The sequence below is a fragment of the Eptesicus fuscus genome, chromosome 6, assembly GCF_027574615.1.
Source record: "Eptesicus fuscus isolate TK198812 chromosome 6, DD_ASM_mEF_20220401, whole genome shotgun sequence".
Lineage (NCBI taxonomy): Eukaryota > Metazoa > Chordata > Mammalia > Chiroptera > Vespertilionidae > Eptesicus > Eptesicus fuscus.
Genome location: NC_072478.1, coordinates 24,890,138 through 24,912,755, shown reverse-complemented (window position 1 = coordinate 24,912,755; position 22,618 = coordinate 24,890,138). Strand labels below are relative to the sequence as shown.

Below are 22,618 nucleotides of genomic sequence, written 5' to 3'. Positions count from 1 at the left end.
CCTTTGAGAAAATACCTGAGAGCTGGTATAAAGGAAACAAGCACATTGGTGTGTCTATATTTTGAATTTAAGCAATTCATAGTTTTCACACTTAAGGACCATGCCCCTTTAGTAATATTTCTTGGTTATGACAGACATTCTTCTTAGAACTCTTTGCATATTGTATTTTTCTTCATGAGCCTATTACTGCATGGATCACTTTGGAAAGAATGGGCTGAATAAATGAGAGGAGTAAGGTTATTTAGACCTTTATAAATCCATAAGCACATACTAGCCTATCAGTACACTCTTAAACAGGAAAAAAAGGGAATGAGAACTATCCATCTCTCTTAACAAAGTGCTCTTTATTATTGTTCTTACTAGTAGCCCATTTGCACGAAGATTCGTGCAATAGATCTTCAGTCACCTGGCTGCCTGCACCAGTTTTCTGCCAGCACCGGGGACCCAGGCCTTGGCTGTGGCCACCGCCTTCTGCCTTCTTTCAGGGTCCGGGCTTGGCCCCGGGCGGTGGCCTTGGGCTCCACCACACCCCAACATCCCTGCAACGGTTTCCTGATGGGCATGGTTGATGGGCATGTCTTGTTGGTGGGCGTGGCTTGGGCGTGGCGAAGGTGCGGTCAATTTGCATATTTGTCTATTATAAGGTAAGATTAGTTCAAGGACACTAATAAGCAGTTAAATGTACTTTAGTTTATCCAAATGCAGCGTGATTAATTTCTTTGACTTGTAGTATTTATTAGGACACTATAAGGACTATGTAATAAATTGTCTGAGTCCATTTTTTGTGTGTCAGAAAGAATGATATCTCTCACCTTTTGTGACAGAATAGATGGACCTAGAGGGTATTATACTAAATGAAATAAGTCAGACAGAGATAGACATAGACAAACACCATATGAGTTTACTTGTATGCAGAATCTAAAGAGCAAAATAAACAAACAAAATAAAAACAGATTCAGTCTAACTTATCTACAAATCAGAAGTTCTCAAAGCCCCCTCCTCAGTTTCAATTAGTCATTCTGGGAAGCGTGTTTGGAGGAAAATTATGAATCTCATTCATTTCTTTAGTTACACACCATCCCTGGAAGTGATGAAACTCAGGCAGCAAAACCACCAGTGTGTATCAGCCATATGGACTATGCTGTGTTATAATACACTAACAACATATAATCAGTATTTCACAGAGTGTGTATATGTTTTTGTTTGTTTTAGTTGCCTACTCTGTGCCAACCAGTGTGGGTGCTGGGCAATCAGAAATAAATGAGACTCAGTTGCTTCCCCACAGGCATGGTTCCTAGAGTGACGTGAAAAGAGAAAGAATAGACTGAGTAGGTTGGCCAAGAGGTTTTGGTTGTTTTTTTTGGTTTATTTTAATTTTCATATTTGATTTAACCTATTATAGCAAAAACATAGTTTTACCAATATACACAATTGAGATATTTTATAATCTTTTCTTATACGTTTTCAAAATCCAGTGTTTTACTAGTATAAGTACAGCACATCTCAGTTTGGACTAGCCACATTTCAAGAGCTCACTAGCCATGTAAACCTAAATTGTACGGAAAGACACTGTTCTGCACCCTGTGTCCTGTGAACAGTGTCTCACTATCCAAATCTGACTCCACCTTTTTTGCCCAAGGACCTGGGTACAAATTGAATAGGAATATTTTGCTCCATTCCTAAACTTTAAATAACATTAGTTGTATACCCTGAGGTTGAGGGTATTATGCAGGTGACAATGGAAGCTACATAACACAGAGCTCTGAATCCAGCACAAGGAAACCCTCAATAGAGTTTTGTGAAATTATGGTTAATCTCGTCATTACCATCATGTTCATAACCATATCATTCATACTGGAATGCTTAGGGAATAAAGAGATCCGGTTCCCGCTCTGGCATGGGCAATGCCTTTGGAAGGTTGGAATGGTAGTGGAGAAGAGCAGAATTCTGAATGAGAGTTCTAAAATCCCCAATGGAAAAAATAACGTAAACTTCATATGCCTCTGAGCTGTAACTCTGCTTATCGATGCCCTCCCATCTGGCTATCTCAGCTGTCCTGCTGCCTTCATAATGAGGAAACAAGTTTCTTCATAGTTCCCCCTCCATCCACCATATCCCTTGCCACTCACTGGTTTCTGCTCTCTGCTGAGTCATGACCTAGGACTTTGGTTCCACTGCCGTCTCCTGCCTGGTAATGAGAAGGCTGAGGCTCTGTTCTCAGGAATGGTGTGAAGACAGACTCAGCCATGGATCTCCTGAAGCAGGTCTCAATTCTGGGAGGAAGAGCCACACATATGACTCTTAAGTGGGACAGGCAGCCTGTATGGCCTTGAGCGCTCAATGCACAGAGCTCATAATTAGTGAAATTGGTCCATTGTTTTCCTAACCTCAGAGGACTTCCTAATATTAACAAAGAGGAAATGGAGAATAGTGAATGTACTTAGGAGGTCTGGAACTTGCCTCTTCTCAGGAGAAAGTGCATCTGTACACTGTGCTTCTGACTTCCAGATTCAAAAATCTTAATATAGAATGCAGACTCTGCAAGTCATGACTTTTTGACTTTGACATCTGCAAAATCATTGCATTAACCATGTAAATTAGGGACAATTAGGCTTTCTCTAATAGGAACCTATAACTATTTCCATTTTCTTCATTAAGACTTCTGTCTTTAAAAGGAAAAGTCTATTTCTCTTTTTTAGGTTTTACTTTTAATAGACATAAGTATTGGATAATGAGGGTTTACTGTGTGCAAGGTGCTTTTTGCAACACAATACATTTCTAGTCTCTTTTTTTCACTTTGATTTTCTTTCTTTTCTTGTACTTAGTGGGGATGACATTGATTAATACAATTACATAGGTTTCAGATGTACTATTCTATAATATGTCACCTGTATATTGTATTGTGTGTTCAGCACCCCAAGTCAAGTAAGGGATTGTTTGCTTATTTAAATGACAGTCTAAATTCTTATTTTTCTCGTTTATTGATGTTTTGGATACGCTAGAAACCTACTAACATTCTCTTAAATTAAGCAGGGTACCCAACAAGAGTGCAATCAAAGTGTTAGCTAAAGCTGCAGTCCCCTCAAAGTTTGACTGGAGTTGTTCTATTCCAAGCCACTCACTTTTGGAAGGAGGGAATTCCTTGTAGGCTGTTGGCCAGAGGCCTTGCTCAGTCCTCTGCTTAATGGGCCTCTCACAGGGAAGCTCATGCATGGCTGTGGCTTCCATGAGGACAGGTAACAAGAGACAAGGGCCAGGAATATGAAGCCTTTTGGTACCCTAATATCAGAAGGGACATCTCATCAGTTTTGCCATCTTGTGTTGGTTGAAAGCAAGTCACTAGGCCCAAGACACACTCAAGAGGATTGGTCTCCACAACAGCGTGAACACAGGAGCAGATGTCATTGAGAGCATATTGGAATCTGCCCACCATGCAGGCCTCACCTCTATCAGGACATTGGTCTCTAAGCACCACAACACCAGAGAGATGGCTCTGCTTCCCAGATAGCCCACAACCCATCACACCACAATGCTCTCAGCAAAATTTCTGCAGATAAACTGGCACATGAGTAGAAATTGCCTCTGTTTTGGTGTTTCTCCAAACCCTACCATGTTCCCTCAGGACACACAGTCCAGAAAAGCCAGCATGGTTTCCCTTCCTTCACCAGGGTCCCTCACATCAAGCTGCAGCCATTCTGTGCCCAGATTCAACAAATGTTTCCAATGGCTTCTGATTTCTATCAGTGAGAAGAGCTTAACCTGTTCCAGGATGAATTTTTATTCAGGTTTGTGTCCACAGATCCTAAAATTTGTATAGTGTGTTTTGGGCCTATTTCGTTGTTGTTATTTTTTTCCAATTGATAACATGAGTATGGGAATGATGGTACTTTGCAACCTCTCACATCCTACTCATGCAGTCCTCTGCCTCAGAGAACTCTGGATGAGGAATTTAGAGATCGGTCTGTCATTCACTGATAAAAAGAAAATGTGGCAAAACCAAGTTGGCAATGTAGGAGACACCAGCCCCTGTTGCCCCATCAAGATCAACAATCAGATCCATAAACAAAAAAGCTCTGGGAGAACTCAAGAGTCCACTTATGAAATGTCAGCAACCCAGTGGAACAAAACACCTGAGAATTGCCACTCAAAGGAAAAAAAGAGCACCTTCATAGTTCCTGCATCATGCCATCACCTAGGCCTCGCTACTCAGCAACAACAGGCAACTCCAAACTGGAAAGAGTTGTTAAACTGGTGGAAGAAGGGAGAGTAGAGTCAGCAACTAGTTTACCATAGGAAAGACCTGTTTTATTTCACTCCACCCAGAGAATGGCAAAGCTTAGATATAAAGACACAGCTAAAAGCAAAAAAGAAGAGCAGGGATTGCCACAATGGGATGTAGGAATGGGTTAAAAATGGACACAGAGACCAATGGTACAGAATCTAGGGCCAGAAATAAACCAGTGCATGCACAGGCAACTAATATTTGACAAGGGAGACTCCGTTGTTTCTCAATCTAAGGAACGTCCAGGTGAAATCTGAACCAGCCCGCCATGCACGGAAATCAGGGAGAGACCAAAGAAAGCTCACTCTAGTTCGGGAGGTGGCAGTTTTCATAAACCAGTGAATTTATATGCAAGGCTTGTCTGGGGCAGCCACAAGAAAAGTAGATCTATACACCTGCCCACCAAATCTTAAAAGTTTATATACAATAAAGGCCTTAACTGGGTTCAGTGATGTATAACATCTAGATAGTCTCAACAAAACATAACTAGCTCGAGGGTATATCCTTGGGCCATATTCTGGAGAAGGGTAGGCAAGTGAAATGAACATTCCAAGGACAGGGGAAGGGGACGAGTCTCTAATTCCCCAGGGACAGCTCTTGGGTACACTGGCAGTCACATCTTCATGAACTCCTCCAACTGACCCAATCATCAGTATTTATAAAACTCCCCAGAGGGTTACAATACAATCCACAATTAAAAACCAGTGATCTGCATCCTCATAAATTACCTGAATATTTAGATTTGACAGATGCAAAATGTGTATGGAATATACCATAAAGCCATGGGGAAAGATGTAACATTTAAGTATTTACTAAGAGAATTGTACATTTTACCTGGATACCAGAGTCAATGCATTTATCACTGAATTATGATAGTGTACAAAGGATCCCAGATTACTCTGCAATTCAATTAAAGTCAAATAAAAGGAAGTAAAGTTCATATGTGAAGCACATGAAGAGGAATGAGAACCATGAGACTAAACACAACATGACTAAGGAAACAGTGTTCACTGGTCTACATGTTTGGTTTTGCTAGATTTTCCAACTACACTCCAAAAGGGATTGCAGAGATGTTAAGAGTAGACTGTTCTGCTGTAGAGCTTCCATAAGGCACTCTTAATGTCCCTGTTCCTCAGAGTGTAAATGAAAGGGTTCAGCATGGGGGTGACTACAGTGTACATGACCGAGGCCACTTCATCCTTCCTGGGGGAAGGCAACAGTGCTGATCCAAGGTAACCTCCAATAGCTGTTCCATAAAATAAGCAAACAACTGACAGGTGAGAGCCACAGGTGGAGAAGGCTTTATACTTCCCACCTATCGATGGAACTCTCAGAATGGAGGAAACAATTTTATAGTAAGAGAAAAATATCCCTGAGATAGGGAGAAAACCAGAGATGGCACCAACAAAATACATGACTATGTCATTGGTGATGGTGTCAGAGCAGGCAAGATGAAGGAGCTGAGAAGGATCACAGAAGAAATTAGAAATGTTTACATCTTTGAAGCAGGTAAGTTGTAACACAATTAAAGTGTGCAGCTGGGAGTCCAAAAGGCTGATGAAAAATGACACCAAAACTAAGAAGCAGCAGAGGCATGGGCTCATGGTGGCTGAGTAGTGCAGAGGGTGACAGATGGCCACAAACCGGTCATAGGCCATGACAGTCAAAAGCATGCCATCCATGCATCCAAAAAGGATCAAAAAAGACATCTGTGTCAGGCAGCCCCCATAGGAGATGACTCTGCTGTGAGTCTGGAGGCCCACAATCATCTTTGGAACAGTGGTAGAAATGAAGCAGATGTCAGCCAAGGACAGGTTGCAGAGGAAGAAGTACATGGGGGTGTGCAGGTGGGAGTCAGAGCTGACAGTCAGGATGATGAGCATGTTCCCCAACACGGCAACCAGGTACATGGACAGGAAGAGCCCCAAGAGCAGAGGCTGCAGTTCCAGGTCATCGGAGACACCCAGGAGGAAGAATTCTGAGACACGTGTTAGATTTTGTGGTTCTATGTAGCCAGGGCACCTTTAGAAGAGGATTCGGGAAAGGAAAATAAGTAAATGAGCACACAGCATTGTATGCATATTCTGTGTTCAAGCTATTCACCCCTGAGGTCATTTACCCCAGTACCTTTACCAATATTTCTCAGTATGACAAACCCTATTTAATTAGAACTGTTTATTTTTTCTTTTTTTAAATATACCTTTATTGTTGAAAGTATTACAGATGTACCCTTCCCTCACCCCCGCCCCCCACATTGACCCTACCAGCCTGCCCTGCCTCCAGTTCCAGGCCTTCACCACACTAATGTCTTTCTTTATTGGTTTCCATGATATTCACCTCTTTCTATATACACTTTACTGTCCAGAATCTCCATTGAAAAGTATCAGAGGGGCAGGAACATTAGAGATAACAAAGCCATAATCACAGGAAAACACAGCTACTTCTTTAATATGTATATAGAATGAGAAACAGCCTTCCCCCTCTTTAAGAAATAAAAATTATACTAATTTTAAGAAATTAAGAAGTAGCTACATATACCTTCTTTTATTTAAATACAATGCTAGTTAATTAGTTCCTTTATTTAGATTATTTTCAACACTGCCTAAAAGACAGGATTGTGTAATCTGGATTCTAAATGAAAGTTGAATTTTCATAATCAGAAAATATTTTTATGTAATAGTTATTTTTATGAGTTTTACCATTCTTTGATTTTCTGTCTCTCCTTCATAGAAATAAGTGATTACTCAAGCATGAGAGTTGTCCTTTAAAAGTCATTTGGAAGTTGTTTTTCAATTAGTACTAGTTTAAAATTTTTTGAGGAGCCAGATATTATTTACTAGTAGCCCGTTTGCATGAAGATTCGTGCAATAGACCTTCATTCACCTGGCTGCCTGCACCAGTTTTCTGCCGGCACCGGGGACCCAGGCCTTGGCTGTGGCCACCGCCTTCTGCCTTCTTTCAGGGTCCGGGCTTGGCCAGCGTCCCTGCGACCGATCGCAGGAGCCGACCCCCAGTGGTCTCCTGCGATCAGCGCTGGCGCCCAAGGCCAGGAAAGCCTCGGGCGGCTTTCCCGGCCTTGGGCTCGGCCGCACCCAGCGTCCCTGCGACCAATAGTAGGAGCCCACTGCGATCGGCGCAGGCTCCCCGCTGGCGCCCAAGGCCGGGAAAGCCTTGGGCGGCTTTCCCCGCCTTGGGCTCCGCCACACCCCAACGTCCCTGCAATGGTTTCCTGGTGGGCGTGGTTGGTGGGCGTGGCTTGGTTGGTGGGCGTGGCTTGGTTGGTGGGCGTGGCTTGGCCGTAGCGAAGGTGCGGTCAATTTGCATATTTGTCTATTATAAGGTAAGATTATAATGCCTCTAGGATATTTATTCACACCAACAGTGTATGAGGGTTCCCTTTTCTCCACATCCTCACCAACATTTGTGGTTTTTTTCTTAATTTATCTTTATTGTTGAAAGTATTACAAATGTCACCCTTTTTTCCCCATTGTCCCCCTCCAGTCCAGACCTCCCCACCCCATCCTCAGGCCTTCACCACACAGTTGTCTGTGTCCATGGGTTATGCATATATGCATATAAATTATTTGGACAATCCCTCCCCAACCACCTTACCCACCACAACCTTCCATTTTTGATTTAACAGTCTATTCCATGCTTCTATTCTCTGAATCTATTTTGTGCATCATTTTATTGTGGTGATAAGATACCACATATGAGACTTTTCTTTTTTATAATAGCCATTCTGATAGGTATGAGATTATGTACTATTGTGATTTTTATTTGCATTTCCCTGATGGATAGTGATGTTGAGCACCTTTTCATATATGACTGTTAGTTTTGTTTTTCTGATCATAATCCCTCCTATTCATAGTTGAGTAGTTTAGCCTTGGGGAGGTCCCACTGCCAGGTTTAAGACTGAGATTTCTTATTGTGTATAATAAAGTCTAATATGCTAAGTGTCCGACCATTGGTTCGACCGCTCGACCAGTCTCTATAACACTCACTGACCACCAGGGGGCAGATGCTCCAACTGGTAGGTTAGCTTACTGCTGGAGTCCTGCTAATCCGGACTGAGCAAGATGGGCCAGACAAGCCCTAGAACCCTGAGACGGTCACACCCCAGCCCATATCATGCACCAGAGGGGTCCCTAGGCTTGGCCTGCACCCTCTCACAATCTGGGACCCCTCAAGGGATGTCGGAGAGCCAGTTTTGGTCTGATCCCCACAGGCTAGGCCGAGGGACCCCACTGGTGCACAAATCCATGCCCCAGGCCTCTAGTGCCTAGATAATAGATTTTCATATCAATCCTTTCTGACACAGTGATTGAAAGTCTCTTTCTTCAGCTACCAGAAAGTTTATTATTTTGACAGATCACACGATGATTCAATTGAGGAAAAATGCAAAATAGAACAATGTAAATATATCTGGGCAGTTTCCTCTGGTGTAAAATTGAGATAATAATTAAAGCTACCTTTAAGGATTATTGTAAGGAGGTTTTAAAAAATCTTTACATTTGTCAAATTTATATTTGCTTAAACCAGTGATTGGTTGCTTAAACCAGTGATTAGTTGCTTAAACCAGTGATTCTTATTTCCAGTTGATTGATATATTTGCATGTGATTATTTAAAAATATACAGATACTGTGGCCTCAGCCTAGAACCAATTTATGCAGCATCCCTACATGTGAGATTCTTGGTTGTCCTGGGGTATAGCCAGGATTGAGAAACACTGCCTTAGAATACTGCCCAACACTTAGGTAATACTCCATTGATATTACCTAATATTACTGTCATTGAGACCCACCATCCACATTAAAAATATAAACATTTAACAATATTTCCTTCAGATCTCATGTTGTAGAGAGATTTGAAACATTACCGATAAATTTTGATTTTTCTTGGTATCTTAATTCAATCCCATTTCTATATATACTCATTGCCCAAAGGCAACCAGTGTCATCATTTTGGTGGGCATGTTTTTTGTCTATGTTGACTTATGTACCCATAAGCAGTTTTATTAAAACCTTGCCTAACCAGTATACTATATACGTTATCACTGAAATGTACTTCTTTACCACAACATTGTGTTCAAGTCTCTTTATGCAGTACATACATTGACTTAAAACATTTTACTGATGCACATTATTATGCGAGGGAAGTCTTTATTTTATTTGGTTTATACATTTATGTCTATATATTTTAATATAAATTTGACAAATGTAAAATATATATTTAACATATATTTATAACTTAATATATTTTATTTTTATATTAAATATTTATTTTACATTATATATTTTATATTTCTATTATATTATTATTTATATCAGTTTCTTCATACCACAATTCCTTGGAAATTCTTGCACCTCTCTTGATTTCACACAAGTGAGAATTTATATTGATAAGTTAGTGGTGATTAATATTTAAACTTCTAATAATTGGTGCCAGACTGATCAGCAGTCCCTGAATGATGGATGAACAGATAACTCCAACACAGTTTGACTGTGAAAGAGAGGCCTAAGGGCTCTCTGGCTCTAGTGGCCAGAGCAGCCTCTATTGCCTGCCTCGTTAGGCCTTTGTTGGAATTTTTTCTTTAGACACAATGAGTAGGGTGAGTAATCGTGGGTGGACACATGTGCTTACATTGTACTCTCTGCAAGGGCATCCAGGGATTAAGATTAAGGATTCCAGTAAACACCTGGGGGTCTGCACGTCCACAGACTTGTTTAAAAAGGTCAGGAATAATTAGGGGCACTGCCTTCCACACTCCCTTAAGTCTCCCCTAAGTCAGAATTCCGATAAACAGATCAGGCGGCCTTCCACACACTTCCCTTTTATCAGAAGGTCCTCCTTACAACTTTCCAACCAAGTCTCTTGTGCTCCCAACAAATTGGTACATGTGCAATTTAACTAACGCCTAATTGACAGTATTTCTTGTTCCAATACAAAAATCCTTTTCTATTAACCACATCCTTTTATTATAAGGGTATGCATTTGAAAGTATCCTCGAAGTCTGTTTTATAATAATCATTCTATGAGAGCTCCACATGAAATTTTCATCTTCATAACAATTTATTTTCCATTTTGGATTTCAAAACTGGACTGTACAATGCATGACTATTTATAGAAAACCATAAAATCCACAATGTTTGTGACATTATGGCCCCTGTAAATCACTGACACATTTCCTAATTCACAGGTGAACTCACTGAACCAAAAGGGGATAAATTAGTTCTTCTCCCTCCCTTTCCATTGGGGACCAAAGTAGGTTTGAAAGAACCACTCCTTAGCTAACGTGGAGGTGACAGTGCCCTGGTGCGGGAATAAGGAGATCCATTTTTAGTCCTGAATCTTTCATGCCCTCCATGTGGAGTGTGTGGAAATCTCAGAACCTCTGTGCTTGTGTTCCTTCTTAGAAATGGCCAGTCTAACATTCATCTCTAAACCATGTGTGGCACCTAAGGGAAGTTTGGAAGTCAAGAAAGGTTTGATCATTTTTTAACAAAGGATTTCAATCGTTATTAGGATAGTGTGCTTACTAATAAAAAAGAATTCCAAAAATGTAATGCCATTTTATGGCAGAAAGGGTGAAGCCTCTCCTGTCTCAATCAAGGCATCTGAGCATGGAATGACATGAAACCTGAAATGTACCTCAGCTCAGAAATAACATTTACTTCCCCCTTCTTTTCTGCCTCTATTTTTATATTTATGAAAAACCCCTTCAGTGGATATTCAGTATTTAAATAATATAGATACTACTACATGGAAATTAACAGATGTCATAAAAAGCCCATGACATAGACACAAATAAACACTATTTTTCCTTCTCTCTATTCTTATGGGACATTCTAGAAATGGAAGGAAACACTGGCATGTATGGTCAAATCCGGGGAATTCATATTGTCCACTTTATTTCTATAAACAATGGAAGAGTCTATTCAATATTTAAGTGAGATTTTTGTTTTTGTTTTTTGATGCCTCTTGTCTGCCCACAAGGTATGGTGTTGGGGTGGGGAACCAGAAATAAATGACACTCAGTCATTTCCCTCAATATACTAAGGATGTACTTGTAAAAACCAAAATGAAAGGTAATGTGAGGGATGTAGGGAAACCATAAGTTCAGCTCACCCTTACTGTATGCATCCATCTAATGTTTATTATATAGAGGGCATCAATTATTTGTTTAATCCTTATTCAGTGAAGTTGTGTCAACTGGGAATCAACTAGGAGGACAATCCCACGTTTCAAAGACATTAAGAACTTTCCCCGAAGCACACTAATAATAAGTAGAGCAAAAGGAATTAAAAATTAAATGATCATTCTCTGAAGTCTCATGCACTAATCCTCATTGTGCCCCAACTTTCTGAAATTTTAAGCTGAGGTACAGAGATCTTAACCACAGGTATCTCTGAGGTACATTTTTTACTGCTTTGAATATTCTGAATAGGAATGGAACCAAAGATTCTGACTTCGGCCTTAGCCAGTTTTGCTCAGTGGATAGAGCATTGGCCTGGAGACTGAAGGTAGCCAAGGGCACATGCCCAGGTTGCAGGCTCAGTCCCCAGTAGTGGGGGTGCAGGAGGCAGCCAGTCAATGATTCTCTCTCACCAATGATGTTTCTATCTCTCTCCTTTCTTCTCTGAAATTAATAAAAATATATATTTTAAAAGATTCTGATTTTGTCTCCTTTTGAAATTGAGTAGGTTGATTATAAGAATGGAAGAAGAAATGGACAGTTGATGTGAAATCCAGGAGCAAGGACAAGACAGGAGTCTTCCCTAAATTATCATGTGCCAATTCTTCCTATGACCTTTGCTTGTGGTGTCAGCCATCGTTCTTATAGTTGATGCAGCAAATATGGCCTACTGCTCTCCAAAGTGGCCAGATGTCCTGAATCTGGAGTCAGACTGCCCAGATACAAACCTGGCTTCTGTTCATACTAACTCATGTTCTGTTTCGAGTCACATAAAATACTATGCTCCTTTCTTTTTATGTAAAAGAATAATAATGTTTGCACTTATAATTCAGAAGAGATTATACAGATGAAACCAAACAAAATACATAAAACACATATTTCAGAGCCTAGCACTTAGGAAGCACCCAATAAAAGTGCTTGATGTTATGGTTAATGTCACCCTTCTCATCATCATCTTCATGATCATTTTGGGGTGCTCAGGGGCAAGTTTAGAGAGATTCACTTTCTGCTATGCTGAGGAAGATGCCAACCAGAGCCAGAACCAATGAGGATGGAAGGCGAACTCTGAAAGTCTCACACCCACACCAGAACCAAGAACACAAACTTCAAAGGGCTCTGATCTGAAATTTTGCATATTGGTACCCTCTCATCAATCTATTCCAATCTGTTCCTTCTCCAATCACCATCTCCCATAGCACTTACTGGGCTGGGCTGCATCTCTGCTGGAGCATGAACAAGGAGTATTGATGGATCTGCTGCCCCTCTCCTGCCTTGTGTTTGACAAGGGCAGGAATACAGGCTCAGGCTGGCACCTTCTGATGCATATTCCCACCAAGAAAGGAGACAGATATATAGCCACTACAGTATGATTCACATCCATTAGGGCTGGAGGAATCAGCCAATTATTTACTATGTTATGATCGTAGGGGTTCATTGCACAAATCTCCTAATTAGCCAATTGGTTCATGTTGTCCTAATCTCTGGATATTTGCTAGTATTAATGGAAGGGAAATAAGGAAAAATAAGTGAATGTCTCTAGAGGGCCTTGGTCCTTTCTCTCCTGAGAAAAAAAGGTCACCTGTACTCCTTGCTTCTTACTTCTGAGTTTCAGGATCTTAACATAAAATTCAGACTTTTTTTTTTTTAATTTAACCACTTATGGTGTGATTTTGGTATCTGTAAATGTATTGTATTAATCATGAAATCTATACAGAATTAGTTCTTCTATACCAAGAATTTGATACTCTTTCCATTTTATCAATTAATATTTATCTCTAAGGATAACTTCTTATGTTCATTGCCTTAGTTGTTGGCTGGCATTTTGTATTTTTGATATTTACAGGTGATTTGGTTTTTCTTTAGGGGGTGTTTATTTTGTTATTGTTTTTGTTTGGTTTTTTTTTTTTTTTTTTTGCTAAATTGAATGAGTTCTAAGTTTTTCTCTAATTGAATTATATTAATATACTGGAGGCCCGGTGCATGAAATTTGTGCACAGGGGGGTGTGTCCCTCAGCCCAGCCTGTACCCTCTCCAATCTGGGACCCCTCTCAGAATCCAGGACTGCTGGCTCCCAACTGCTCGCCTGCATGCTTTCCTGATTGCCCCTAACTGCTTCTGCCTGCCAGCCTGATCACCCCCTAACCACTCCCCTGCCAGCCTGATTGATGCCTAACTGCTCCCCTGACAGCCTGATTGCCCCTAAATGCCCTCTCCTGCAGGCCTGGTCTCCCCCAACTGCCCTCCCCTGCAGGCCTGGTCCCCCCAACTGCTCTCCCCTGCAGGCCTGGGTCCCGTCCCCCAACTGCCCTTCCTTGCATGCCTGGTCACCCCCAACTTCCCTTCTCTGCTGGCCTGGTCACCCCTAACTGCCCTCCCCTGCAGGCTTGATCGCCCCCAACTGCCCTCCCTTGCAGGCCTGTTCCCTCCCAGCTGCCCTCCCCTGCTGGCCATCTTGTGTCCACATGGGAGCAGCCATCTTTGACCACATAGGGGCAGCCATCTTGTGTGTTGGAGTGATGGTCAATTTGCATATTACTCTTTTATTAGATACTAGAGGCCCAGTGCACGAAATTTGTGCACGGAGGGGGGGTGTTCCTCAGCCCAGCCTGCACCCTCTCCAATCTGGGACCCCTCGAGGGATGTCAGATTGCCCATTTAGGTCCGATACTACCGGAATCAGGCCTAAACGGGCAGTCAGATATCCCTCTCACAATCCAGGACTGCTGGCTCCCGACTGCTCGCCTGCCTGCCTTCCTGATTTCCCCTAACCGCTTCTGCCTGCCAGACTGATCACCCCCTAACCACTCCGCTCCCAGCCTGATTGATGCCTAATTGCTCCCCTGCCAGCCTGTTTGCCCCCAACTTTCCTCCTCTGCTGGCCTGGTCACCCCTAACTGCCCTCCACTGCAGGCCTGATCACCCACAACTGCCCTCCCTTGCAGGCCTGGTCCCTCTCAACTGCCCTCCCTTGCAGGCCTGGTGCCTCCCAACTGCCCTCCCTGCTGGCCATTTTGTAGTGGCCATCTTGTGTCCACATAGGGGCAGGATCTTTGACCACATGGGGGCAGCCATATTGTGTGTTGGAGTGATGGTCAATCTGCATGTTACTCTTTTATTAGATAGGACTAGAGGCCCAGTGCATGATTAAATCATGCACATGTAGGGTCCCCTAGGCCTAACCTGCCATCCAGGCCATATCCACTGCCCCGCAAAGCCTAACATGCTCCGCGGACACTGCTAGCCACCTGCTCCCCGCTTTTGATGGCAAGGGGTCCGCTGGTGCCGGAGCGGACAGGCACCCAGCTCCCCCGTTTTCGCTTTCGATAGCGGGGGAGCTGGGTGCCTGTCCACTGGTGCACCAGGCCTTTCAGAAGCCTCCGGCACGGTGGAGGCTTCTGAAAGGCCTGGTGCCGGAGCGGACAGGCACCCAGCTCCCCCACTTTTGATGGTCCGCGGCAGGACATGGGCTCGCTGCCCCAGAGGCCCCTTCTGTGCTGCAGCACAGCCATGGCGCAGACGCTGAGCTCGTGCCGCCCCTGGCAACGCGAGCTCAGCGTCCCACCGGCCCAATCAGCCACCCTGGCCACCCCGAATCCCACCCCTCTGCGCCTCCTGGCCAATCGTGGGCATAGCGAAGGTACGGTCAATTTGTATATTTGTCTATTATTAGGTAGGATGATGATAGAGGCCTGGTGCATGGGTGGGGCTGGCTGGTTTGCCCTGAAGGGTGTCCCGGATCAGGTTGGGGGTTCCCTTGGGGCATGAGGTGGCCTGGGCGAGGGGCCTGCAGTGGTTTGCAGGCTGGCCACACCCCCCGGTGACTCAAACGGATGGCCCTGGTATCTGGGATTTATTTATCTTCTATAATTAAAACTTTGTAACCTTGAGTGGAGACCAGGGCAGGCCAGGAAGCTTGGCTTCCTCCATCGCCGAGGAAACCCAAGCCTCCTGCTCGCTTCGTGGCCACAGCCATTTTTGTTGGGATTTATTTATCTTCTATAATTGAAACTTTGTAGACTTGAGTGGAGGCCAGGGCCGGCCAGGGCAGGAAGCTTGGCTTCCTCCATTGCCGGGAACCCAAGCCTCCTGCTCACTCCAAGACCGCAGTCATCTTGGTTGGGATAATATGCATACTCGCTCCTGATTGGCTGGTGGACGTGGCTTGTGGGTGTAGCAGAGGTACGGTCAATTTGCATGTTTATCTTTTATTAGTGTACATTAAAATACTATTGATTTTTATATATTTATTTCCTAACTAATACTTAACTCCTTGAGGGAGCTTCTTATAAGGTTTTGATCAAGGTGTCACCAAGGGTTGCAGTCATCTCAAGGTTTGACTGGCTGAAGCCCAATTTCAAGTTCAGTCACAAGGCTATTGGTAGAATTCCCGTGCTTGCAGGCTATTGACCAGAGAAACTCCTCAGTTCCTTGACAAGTGGGCCTCTTGACAGTGCAGCTCACCACACAGTTGTTGGGTTACATCAACCTGAAGAGCAAAAGGGGCACAGCAGGAAGAGAGCCAGATTTTTTTCACTCCATTTTCAAAAGTGACTTCCCATCATTTCTTCACATTTTCATTGTTGGAAGCAAGTCACTATGTCCAGGCCAAACCCAATGGGAGGAAATAGATAAGCACATGGAAATCAGGAGTTGGGAATCATTGGAAGCCTCCCAGATGCTGCTCACCACATAGGCCTCATCTCTATAAGGGCTTTGTGTTCAGGCTCTTCCAGACTCAGACCACGTTCATCTGCTTCCCAGCATGGCCTCAAATTCATCATACTACAAAAACTCAACAAAAATTCATTGGCGACAACCTGGCAAAGGCGTAGAACTTCCTCTCCACTAGAAACTCAGCAGACCTCATCTACTCCTTCTGTCACACACTCCCCAGCATACCCTTGGTTTCTGTTCCACCAGGAGAGTTGCTCCATCAGCATAAGGCCCATGTACAGCCATCCATAGCCACATTAACCAAGTCCCCATCCCACAGGCACAGTGGTCATGTCCCCATCTCACAGCCACAGTAACCACAGTCCCATTCTACAGCCACATTAACCATGTCCCAGCAGTGCTGATGCTGATACTAGGAAGGAGTACACTCACTCCAGATCTATGCTCTATATATTTCTTTGTGTCCTCATCTCTTGAAAACCATAATAAAATGTGGTTTTGGTTTCTCTCTGTATTTTTTTTTCTAGTGGGTAAAGTGGGACCTATGTGTATAGAAGTGTGTTGTAGCCTTCTAAATTCCATCCTGCAGGCTTCCTGATTCAGAGATCTCTCTGCTGAGGAATGTGGAGATTGGTTTGTCATTAAGTGATTTGAAGAAAACTGTAGATACTATTTTGTAAAGTTCAAAAGAAAGCCAAAGACTGGGCTATTATGACGGAAGACAGGGAAGCATGGTAATAAAGTGAAGTCTTAACCAGACCATTACTAGGGAGAGAAGAGAACTCTCCTTTGTTGACAACATGGTCCTTTGCAATTCTAGAGTAATGTAAAAGAAGATAATGTAATGTGATGACTTGGTGAATCCATGATCCTCAGGCATCATTAGAGAACACGGCAACTATAAATACGTTATAACCACTGATTTTCCAGTTGTTAAACCCATAGCCAAGACACTTCATTTACAAACACCTTTCTTCCTAAGCACATTTCACAATCTTCCAGTTGCAGACACCTCACAAAATACTTTTATACCCCATATCATATTATTTCACTTACATGTGGAATCTAAACAAAATTAAGAAAAAAACAAAGCAGAAACAGATTCATTGATATGGAGAACAAACTGATGATTGCAACAAGAGAGGGGGACTTTAGGGGCTGGATGAGAAAGGTGATGGAATTAAGAAGTAAAACTTGTTAGTTAAAAAATAAAGGGATGTAAAGAACATTATATGGATTATAGTCAATAATATTGTAATAATTATGTATGGTGCCATGTTGGTACTAAACTAATAAGATGAATCACTTCGTAATTTATTTAAAAGTCTAACCATTATGTCATACACCTGAAACATATATAATAATATTGAATGTTAACTGAAACGGAAAAATTTAAAAAGAATTTCTGTTAATTTTAATAATATATTTTATTTTATTTAACCCAGGGTATCCAGATATTATCATTTAACATGTAATCAATATAAAATTTATTCATGGATGTTTTACAGTCTTTATATTAAATTCAGAATCTGATGTGTATTTTATATTTACAGCACAGAGCAATTTGCGCTAGTCACATTTCAAGTGTTCAATAGCTACATGTAGCTGGTGGCTCTTGCATTGACAATGCATGTCTAGAAATACAGTATGAACAAACACATGAAATCTAATTTAATCGAACCTAATTTTCTGCAAAAAAATTTTATTTTATTTTCTTCAAATGCTGTTTTTTAAAATTTATCTTTACTTTTGCAAGTATTACAGATGTCCCTTTATTTTCCCCATTGACCCCCTTCACCCTCCCCTCACTGCACTATTGTTTATGTCCATGGGTTAAGCATACACTGAGTGGCCAGATTATTATGATCTCTGAACACATAATAATCTGGCCACTCAGTGTATTTCCTAATAATAAAAGGCTAATATGCAAATTGTCCCCTCGACCAGGAGTTCGATCAGCAGGTAGCCTGGCCAACCGCCCATGTTCCCTCCCCCTGGCCAGGCTGGCCGGAACCCACCCATGCACAAATTCATGCACTGGGCATCTAATATATATACTGAGTGGCCAGATTGTTATGCATTCAGAGATCATAATAATATGGCCACTCAGTGTATATGCACATAAATTAAACTTTGGTTAATCTCTTTGTCAGTCTGTTCCATTCTTCTATGTCTCTGGATCTATTTTGTTCATCAGTTTATTCTGTTCATTAGCTTCCAAATATGAGTGTGATACTTATGTTTCTCTGAATGGCTTAAAGAATTATTAAAAATACGTTGAGGCTAAAAAAAAAAGGTTGATTCAAATGTCCCTAGAGATGGACTAGAGAATGCTGTGCTTATTGCCCAGATCCCCCTTCAGAATTAAGGGCTTATGATGTAGGTGCAGGGAGGGCAGCCATCTGACAGCACTCAGGCCTCTTTGCAAATACCCATCAGCTAAAGGAAGCTGCCTCACCCAGGAGACCCCACTCAGATCTCTTGACATTTGCATTCACCGCTATGCTTGCACTGTGGTTGCTCCTGAGCTGCTCGCAGCCACTCACTAAGAACAGCAGAATGCCAATGCATGCCCATTGCCATGGTCACACAATGACATTGATGACCAGGATCTATTACACCTACCAGAATGGTGAATCCTCTGCTTGCTTTGAGGACCTAAAGTGTCAGGCAGCAGTAGATCTTGAAGTTCAATGGGACTTTTGCCATGTGTCTGGAAGTATATCTCTTTAGGAGTCAAGACCTCTTGACCTGCATAGGCCAGAGCTATGGAGATCTGAAGCACAAACTCCCAAGTGGCTCAATGGAAGTGTCATTAGAAAGGGCCACTTCTACTTTCAACCCTTGATTTATGGACAAAATATTCTATAAATCAAAGTGATAGCATACTATGATTGTCAGTGACTTAGAGTGGATACTGCATCCTGTGGGTTATATAGACAGCTTCCTGTGTATTCAAAAGCCTGAACTAAACTTGGTCATTCTCTTTAAAACTAAACCTATTCTTATATCTTCCACTAAAATTTTTCTTAAACACTCTCATGTTCCACACTCTCTTTATAATATGTTTTTTACTCCTCCCCACAATCATGATAGGTGGTTTATATTTGTCACTTATATTTCCCCAATACTCACTCTTCAACCCGCTCTACTAGGATTGTTTCTGCCTCTACTCTTCTATTTAGAGGTAACAAATGGAGCCCCCATTAATGTCAACAGAGGATCCATCTCACCAGGAAATGTCAAGAACATTTTTCAGCCCTCATTTGGTTGGTCCTTTCAATAGAACCAAACTATTTAACCAAACTCTGCTTTTCTTTAGAAAGGACCTCTTTGCCTCTGCATCATTGTAAACACCAAGGGTCCATGACACCCACAAAGTTGTTCAAGGGAAGAACATCACAGAAAGTTGCTTTCTGAGACAATTAAACATTCCTTTGGAGACACCTTGTCACTTTTAAGTCAAATCAAAGAACAAGTGTTTTTCCTAGGAGGAAATAAATGTATCTCCCTCCCTTTGATGCTTGTCACAGCAGCAGACAAACTTTTTCCTTTTTTTAAATCTTTGCACCCCAGAGGATATGAATTGTTTGGAGAGTGAAAAGACAGTAGAACAATTTATTTAATGAGGAGCTCTGAGAATTCAACCCTTGAGATGCTGGAAAATTTAAATGTGTTTCTTTGCTCCTTTCTTTAATTCTCTGATCCCAGCCAAATAAAAACTCAACTGGCTTCAGCGACATCCTTCAGAGAGGGTCATCGTATTCCAGTGGCATGAAAAGGAAATGAGACAAAGTGAGTACTGGGGTTTACCTGTGGAGTAATTAGACTGTGATTATCCTGTATTATATGGTTTATGAAAATGAAGTCCCTGTACTTTGATCGTATTTTAGTTTCCACTGAAACCAGTCTTTTCCAGTATTTGTTCTGTTCCCTTCTCTCTTCTTTTTGGTATCTAGAGATCTCAACAATAAGAATTGTATTCCAGAGAATCTCCACCTCTTTTCTACTCTTTCCTATAAAAATAATTAGACTGTGATTATCCTGTATTACATGGTTTATGAGCCTATAATTGTAGGCTCTTTTTTATTTCTGTGTGTAACAATTTATTAATTGGAGATCTATTACGCATGAGGTATTGTCTATGTTGTTGCTAATGTGGTTGGGTTTTTTTATTCCCTACCTTTTGCAGCAGACTGGACTCACTGATAACACATAATAGTTTTATATTGATGTTATTGTTTTTTCACCTTAATGTCCACAATATTATCTGTGACTAATATAATTATTTCTGATGTTTAGTACTCAGGTGAATTTTCTTTCTTGATTTTACCGATCTCTATAAATGTTTCAGCAGAATATCAAGTGATTGAAGTTAAAGTTGACTGCATTGGTCTGTTCATGAATTGAACAGAAATATTTTGGTGAGTTAATGTAGAATATCCTGTTGCCTGCAGTTTTAAAACAACTGTTATTTATTGAATTAAGAATTTGCCATTGGTTTCCTTATTTAACCAGAGGAAACCAATTTATGATGAACTGGAAGATTTCTATTTTGTGTTATAGTTACTCTTTTGATCTCAATCTTTATTATACGTCTAACATTTGTATGTTGAGCACTTACTATTTGTCAGGTACCTGATAGGTCTTGGAATAACAGTGGTGAGCAAAAACGGTTCCAACTTCTAACCCACAAATGAACATAAAATTACCAACATGAGAGGCATTTGGAAAAATAGTACAGGTGCTCAAAATGTGGGACTTACACATTCTGTCCCTCCTCACCCCAATTATCTGTTCTCTGTCTCAGGAGATTCTCTAATTCCTTCTTTTACCAAGCTCACCAACCCAAGTGCGACTGGAAATTCTGCTCTCTTAGCCACAAGTACTTGCCCTTTTAAAATTTCTCCTAATTCACAATTATCCATTCCTCCTCTCACAGCTCAAATATATATATTTCAGAAATGTCTTTTCTACCGAATTTCCCAGAGAAATAGTTCCTCAGTGATTTTTTTCTCCTTATTTAATTAGCATCCACTAGACATTAGTTATATTGGAATATTTATATCATTGAGAATATAAACATTTATTTACTCTCTTTTTAAATTGAAAATATTGGGTTAATATTGGTAAATAACAATGCATAGATTTTAGGTATAAAAATTTATAATACATAATCTATATATTCTATTGTGTGCTCACCACTCAAAGTCTAGTCTCTATCCATCACCAAATATTTGACCCCTTTTATCCTCTTTATCCTCTCCACAACCTGCTTCTCCTCTGGTAGCCAACGCACTGCTGTCTATATATTTGTTTGTTTACTTGTTGATTTCTGTTTTATATTCAACATATAAGTAAAATCACATGATTTTTGTTCTTTTCCATCTGACTTATTTCACTTAACATGATACTCTCAAGATACATCCATGTTGCCACAAATGGCAGTACTTCACTTTTTTAATGACTGAGAAGTATATGTGCCACATCTTCTTTATCCAATCATCATCAAAGGACCCTAAGGTTGTTTCCACGTCTTGATATTTGTGGATAATGCTGCAATAAACATAAAGGTACATACATATATCTTTATGAATAAGTGTTTTCAAACTGTTCAGGTGGATACCCAGAAGAGGAATTTCTGGGTGATAAGGTAATCTATTCTTAATTTTTTTTATGAACCTCCATACTGTTTTCCACAGAGGCTGCACCAATTTTTGTTCCCACAAAGGTTCGCTTTTTTCCACATTATCTCAAAAACTTATTTATTGACTGATTGATAATAACCATTCTAACAGGTGTGAGGTGATATCTCCTTGTGGATTTTATTTGCATTTCCCCTATAGCTAGTAAAGTTGAGCATTTTTTCATATATCTGTTGGCTATCTGTATGTCTTCTTGGGAAAAGTGTCTGTTCAGGTGCTCTGCCTATTTTTTTAATTGAACTATTTGTTTTCTTGTTTTAAATTTGTATGAGTTATTTATATATTTTGGATATTAGCGCCTTATTGGAAGCTTTAGGATGATTTCATGTATAGACACTGACTATTTCTTAATAAAGTATATTAATTTTTTCATTTCATGCCACTAAATTTAATATAACACATCTCCACTTGAGAGCATGTACACATGTACACATGTCCTCACAAATGCTTTCTGTTTTATTATGATGGTAGTGTGTTTCTGTTTCCCCCTATTATCTATGAAGTCAATGTGCATCTTCCTCTTCTGGGAAGAATCCACTTGGCAGGAAGTCTCTGAAATAGGAAACCATAAGGATCTTCATTAATTAGAAGTTCTGTGTGGTGATAAAAAAAATAATAGACCTGTTGTGTTTATAATGATGACTGTCCAAGTTTAAGAGAAATACTAAAAGGGAAGGTAGGGGAGGGTGGGGGTAAGGGGGAAAGATCAAACAAAGGACTTGTATGCATGCATATAAGCTTAACCAATGGACATAGACAAC

At 41.1% G+C, this 22,618-nt stretch overlaps 1 protein-coding gene across 1 annotated transcript; it reads right to left on the bottom strand.

Moving 5' to 3' along the window:
• Positions 1 to 5,355: 5,355 nt before the first annotated feature.
• Positions 5,356 to 12,710, bottom strand: LOC103304454 (olfactory receptor 7E24-like). The gene is made up of 2 exons (XM_054716891.1): positions 12,682 to 12,710; positions 5,356 to 6,304 (listed from the first exon to the last, which is right to left on the bottom strand). Exons 1-2 carry the CDS (start codon positions 12,708 to 12,710, stop codon positions 5,356 to 5,358), a joined length of 978 nt encoding a protein of 325 aa, XP_054572866.1.
• Between the last annotated feature and the right edge of the window lie 9,908 nt (positions 12,711 to 22,618).

What these genes read in the sequence shown, in the direction of transcription:
- LOC103304454 (XM_054716891.1), bottom strand. Translation starts at nt 12,710, where the DNA reads ATGCTCCAGCAGAGATGCAGCCCAGCCCA. An exon ending in CAGAGATGCAGCCCAGCCCA is followed by an intron (nt 6,305 to 12,681) that starts GTAAGTGCTATG and finishes CCTCTTCTAAAG; the next exon opens with GTGCCCTGGCTACATAGAAC.